The sequence below is a fragment of the Lutra lutra genome, chromosome 4 (genome assembly GCF_902655055.1).
Source record: "Lutra lutra chromosome 4, mLutLut1.2, whole genome shotgun sequence".
Classification (NCBI taxonomy): domain Eukaryota; kingdom Metazoa; phylum Chordata; class Mammalia; order Carnivora; family Mustelidae; genus Lutra; species Lutra lutra.
Window position 1 is genome coordinate 3,294,221 of NC_062281.1, and position 5,916 is coordinate 3,300,136.

At 51.6% G+C, this 5,916-nt stretch overlaps 1 protein-coding gene across 1 annotated transcript; it reads left to right on the forward strand.

Annotated features, from left to right (window-relative positions):
• Positions 1 to 808: 808 nt before the first annotated feature.
• On the forward strand, positions 809 to 2,827 carry LOC125097554 (glucose-6-phosphate isomerase-like). The gene is given in 1 exon segment (XM_047725285.1): positions 809 to 2,827. A coding segment is annotated over 1 exon segment (1,677 nt). The 5' UTR covers positions 809 to 862; the 3' UTR covers positions 2,540 to 2,827.
• Positions 2,828 to 5,916: the final 3,089 nt, after the last annotated feature.

Here is a 5,916-nt window from a genome sequence, read left to right on the forward strand (position 1 = left end):
ACCTGGGAACACAGGTTCAGTGTTTAATTCAGCGTCTGCAGTGACTCTAATAACCGCCACCCAACCCGAGCATCAACTGCATTATCAATGAGACGAGAAGGCCATCCTCCCTTCTGCCTGGACTCATGGCCTTCTGTGAAACGGTGACATCTGGTCCTCCTGACCTTGGATCACAGCCCCTCGGCGGTCCTGCAGTCCTTCTGGGCTGGCTGCCGGCACCTTGGGGACGTTCCTTACCTTTGTTGAGCCTCTGCTGCCTCACCTGTAAAATGAGAATAAGGTAGACTTGGAGGTGAGACCGTGGCGGGCCCCCGCCCCGGGGCCAGCGCTGACCGCGTGCTGTTGTCGCTCTCCCTGCCACTGAGCTACCCCCAGCAGTGGTCGACTGGTCAGTCCTCCTGCGCCGGTTGTGTGCAGGGTGAGACGGGCTCAGAGCAGCCTCGGGGCTCACATAGAGTCAGGTCGTGAAGCAGAGGGGCGCCGTGCTGGCTCAGACAGAGAGCCTGAGACTCTCGATCTCAGGGTCATGAGTTCAAGTCCCTCACTGGGTGAGGAGACTCCTTAAAAAAAAAAAAAAAAAAAAAAAGACGGGAGTACCTGGGTGGCGCTGTCCGTTGAGAATCAAACTCTTGGTTTCGGCTTGACTCAAGACCTTGGGGTCATGGGATCGAGCACCACGTTGGGCTCAGCACTCAGTGTGGAGGCTCTTTGGTATTCTCGCTGCCTCTCCCTCTGCCCCTCCAGCTTGTGCCCACGCATGCTCTCTCTCTCATGAATAAATAAATCTTTTAAAAAAGCGGTGCTTGGGCCCCCTCTTCCTCCTCTGAGCTCGTCCAAGCCCGTGCACCCTACTGCTGTCGCCATGGCCGCGCTCACCCAGAATCCGCAGTTCCAGAAGCTGCAGAAATGGTACCGCGAGCACGGCTCTGACCTCAACTTGCGCCGCCTTTTCGAAGGGGACAAGGAACGCTTCAGCCACTTCAGCTTGAACCTGAACACCAGCCATGGGCATATTCTGGTGGATTACTCAAAGAACCTTGTGACCGACACTGTGATGCAGATGCTGGTGGACCTGGCCAAGTCTAGGGGCGTGGAGGCTGCCCGGGATCGTATGTTCAGTGGCGAGAAGATCAACTTCACAGAGGAACGGGCAGTGCTGCACGTGGCCTTGCGAAACTGGTCAAACACACCCATTCTGGTGGATGGCAAGGATGTGATGCCAGAGGTCAACAGGGTCCTGGAGAAGATGAAGTCTTTCTGTCAGCGCGTCTGCAGTGGTGAATGGAAGGGGTACTCGGGCAAGCCCATCACAGACGTCATTAACATCGGCATTGGCGGCTCTGATCTGGGACCCCTCATGGTGACCGAAGCCCTTAAGCCGTACTCTTCGGGAGGTCCCCGGGTTTGGTTTGTCTCCAACATCGACGGGACCCACATTGCCAAAACTCTGGCCACCCTGAATCCTGAGTCGTCCCTGTTCATCATTGCCTCCAAGACCTTTACCACCCAGGAGACCATTACTAATGCAGAGACGGCGAAGGAGTGGTTTCTCCTGTCGGCCAAGGACCCTTCTGCAGTTGCGAAGCACTTTGTTGCCCTGTCTACCAACACGTCCTAAGTGAAGGAGTTTGGGATTGACCCTCAAAACATGTTCGAGTTCTGGGATTGGGTAGGAGGACGCTACTCGCTGTGGTCAGCCATTGGACTCTCCATCGCACTGCACGTGGGATTTGACAACTTCGAGCAGCTGCTCTCAGGGGCTCACTGGATGGACCAGCACTTCCGTACGACGCCCTTGGAGAAGAACGCCCCTGTCATCCTGGCCATGCTGGGCATCTGGTACATCAACTGCTTTGGGTGCAAGACGCAGGCCATGCTGCCCTATGACCAGTATCTGCACCGCTTTGCGGCCTATTTCCAGCAGGGCGACATGGAGTCCAACGGGAAGTACATCACCAAGTCTGGCACTCGCGTGGACCACCAAACGGGCCCCATTTTGTGGGGGGAGCCAGGGACCAATGGCCAGCATGCATTCTACCAGCTCATCCACCAAGGCACCAAGATGATACCTTGTGACTTCCTCATCCCAGTCCAGACCCAGCACCCGATAAGGAAGGGTTTGCACCACAAGATCCTCCTGGCCAACTTCTTGGCCCAGACGGAGGCCCTGATGAAGGGGAAGTCGACAGAGGAGGCCCGGAAGGAGCTGCAGGCCGCAGGGAAGAGTCCAGAGGCCTTGGAGAAGCTGTTGCCACACAAGGTCTTTGAAGGAAATCGCCCAACCAACTCCATTGTATTCACCAAGCTCACGCCATTCATTCTGGGAGCCTTGATTGCCATGTATGAGCACAAGATCTTCGTTCAGGGTATCATCTGGGACATCAACAGCTTTGACCAGTGGGGGGTGGAGCTAGGAAAGCAGCTGGCCAAGAAAATCGAGCCCGAGCTTGACGGCAGTAGCCCAGTGACATCTCATGACTCTTCTACCAATGGGCTAATCAACTTCATCAAGCAGGAGCGTGAGGCCAGAAGCCAATAAACTCATGCCCGGCTGCAGTCCATGTTGTGACTGGTCCTTCTTGTCCCTCCTCACCAGAGATGCACTGCACCGTCCTGCCCAGAGCAGCCTCTGGTCGCGGGCTTGGCACACAAGCCCTCTGGGGGAAGCCTGTCTGGAATTGCCACCCCACCCTTCCATGTCCACGCGCCCTCTGTTTTACCATCGGCTCAAGTGTTTCAGTGCAGCTGACTTTTCTGACCACGTTCACTTTGTTCATGTACCAGATAGAAAAATAAAGATGCCAGAAAGGAAAAAAAAAAAAAAAAAGCGGTGCTTGAGGGGGGCGCTCCTGGTTAAGTGTCTCAGTCGGTGAAGCATCTGCCTTGGGCTCTGGTCATGATCTCAGGGTCCCGGAATCGAGCCCCGCATCAGGCTCCCTGCTCAGTGGGGAGCCTGCTTCCCCCTCTCCCTCCCCTCGTGTGTTCCTTGTCTCACTCTGTCTCATATACATAATTAAAATCCTAAAAAAAAAAAAAAAAGAAAGACAGAGAACAGAAGAGGCAGAGATAAGATGCAGATTCTGGGCGGGCTGATGTCAGAGACCGACTTCTTTCTCCCGCAGGTCCCGTGTGGCTCAGTCCTCCTGGCCCTTTCTGCACCTGTTTCAGACCCTTAACAAACCCTGTTCTGTTCGCCTTGGTCGCTGGTCCCCGCGTGGCCGAGCCCTTCTTCTTCCCCGAGCTGCAGCCACAGACCCACCGCCTTTACTGGAAGCTTTGGAAATAACGATTTCCCGTATCCCCTCCATGACATCCGTGTTCATGATCATGAGTTCCCTCCCCGGAGTTTACCCTGGGAAAGTTTGGTTTGTGTGTTTTCTTATTCTTTGTCCAGTCCAGCACCCTGCATTTCTGTTTGCTCTGAAAGCATCTGGCTCGTTTCAATGATTGCTCCTTGTTTATAGACCAGTAGAAGGACATACATTGAATTCGTGGTTGCGCGTTACAGTGCAATTATGGAATATTTTTCTTCTTTCCCTCATTTTTAGATTTCTTGCAATGTATTTAAAAAAAAAAATGACAGGGTGCCTGGGTGGCACAGTCTCTCGGTTTCAGCTCTTGGTTCCAGACTCTTGGTTTCAGCTCAGGTGATGATTTCGGAGTCATGAGATCGAGACCCACGTCAGGCTTTGTGGTCAGCATGGAGTCTCCCTGGGATTCGCTCTCCCTCTGCCCTTCCCCAATCATGGGCGCTCTCTGCACCCCACCCCGTAAAATAAATAAATAAATCTTTAAAAAAATAGATGGCTAAAATGTCAACCCTCACTCATCGATGTATTGACTTCTTGGCCATCCCATGTCAACAGGTCCCTTAGCCATCCAGGCGCATGTTGTGTTTGAAACACACCTGTGATCCCTTCTAACCCATGCCTGTGTCCGAGGGAGGGAATAGTACTCTGACATTTTATCCCACTTCAACCTTTGGCAAGTACGAGTACATCAGCCTCATGTTCTGGAAAGCAGTGACCATTGCTTGGTTGTGAGCCTGGCATGGGGCTTGACACGTAGTAGGTGCTCAGCAAATGTTCAGAGAAGGAGAGCAGCTCACTTAGTCAAGATGTAGTTCCCCTGGGGAAGGGATTTAAGGCTCCTCCACAGTTTATTTCAAGGGATCCAAATAGAGATCAGAGAAATAAGGCTGTAAAGTTGATGAAAAATGTCTTTCAATTGGGGTGCCTGGGTGGCTCAGTGGGTTAAGCCTCTGCCTTCGGCTCAGGTCATGATCCCAGGGTCCTGGGATCAAGTCCCACATCGGGCTCCTTGCTCAGCGGGGAGCCTGCTTCTCTCTCTGCCTTTGTCTGACACTCTGTCCGCCTGTGCTCACTCTAACAAATAAATCGTTTTAAGAAAATGTCTTTTGGTCAGCAGTAGGGGGAAACGCTGTGGCCACAAGGCCAAAGGACACTCTTCTCTGAGTGCTTTAAATTGATCCACCCAGAGTTCCACTCGGAAAACATCTCCTCCCGACTTATGGATCAACTATGTGCCTTTTAGTGAGAGCTCCCGCATCACCCAGGCAGGAGAACACAGAGTTCTGGCTTTGCTACGAACTTTCCATGGAAACACATTTTTTTGAGTGTTCTCTCCTGAATCTATACTGAATGTATTGACTAAAGGAGATTCACTTCAGGAGTGAGAAAATAAGGGCATAAATTCGCCTGGACCAGCCCTGCTGCTCTAGGAGTGTGAACAATTATGCAGATATCTGGAGGTGGGCGTCCACAAGACTTGCCTGCTGGTTCTCCTTCACAGCATGCGGTAGGCTGAATTATGACCCCCGAAGATGTTCCTGACACAACCCCAGAAACCCGTGAACATGTTAGGACGTGTGGCAAAGGGGGATTAAGGTTGCAGATTAAATTAGGTTGCTAATCACCAGACGTTGACATAGGGAGATTATCCGATATTATCTGATGTGCCTAGTGTTATCTCCAGGGTCCTTAAAAGTGCAAGTGGGACTCAGAGTCAGAGTCATCAAAATCATAGACGTAAAGTAGAATGGTGTTTGCCAGGGGCTACGGGGAAGGAGGTTTGGGGAGTTCATGTTTCATAAGTACAGAGTTTCAGTTTTGCGAGCCGAAGAGAGTTCTGGGGATGGATGATGGTGATGGTGGCTTGACAGTGTGAATGGGCTTACTACCACTGAGCTGGACTTAGAAATGGTTCTAGCCCAAACACTATTCCATCACAGTTTTTTTTTTTAAATTTTTTTTAAAGATTTAATTTATTTATTTGACAGAGAGATCACAAGCAGGCAGAGAGAGGCAGGCTCCCTGCTGAGCAGAAAGCCCGACATGGGGCTCGATCCCAGGACCCTGAGATGAAGGCAGAGGCCCAACCCACTGAGACACCCAGGCGCCCCTCCATTGTAGTTTTTAAAACGGTATATTTTATTTATGTGCATTATATCTCAATTAAAAAAAAAGTGTGAGACTAAACAACCCCTTTTTTTCTGCCTCTGGGTTTGACATATGGTGGTGTGATGCCTGGAGCCACTGCAACCATCTTGGAGTCATGAGGGGCACTGGACACACAGAGGGCAACCAAGCACTAAGACTGCAAGCCCCAGGGCCCTCAATGACAATGATGAGCCCCTGAAATAACGGACTTCCTCCTGACTTCTTGTAATGTGATGTAGTCCATGTCTTGATTGCCAAAGCTGGTCAACAATCTTTCTGTTCCTTGCAGCCCAGAGCCTCCCTCCAAAAGCCCTGAGCACACTGTACACTATCTATGGTCTCTCATGCCAGATGAGCAAGTCTTATTTCCGACTGGCCTGGAGGAAAAGGTGCTCCTGCTATGTTTTTTCCTCTCATGCTCTCTCCTTTCTTTGCCCACCATGACATCCTGAGGCCA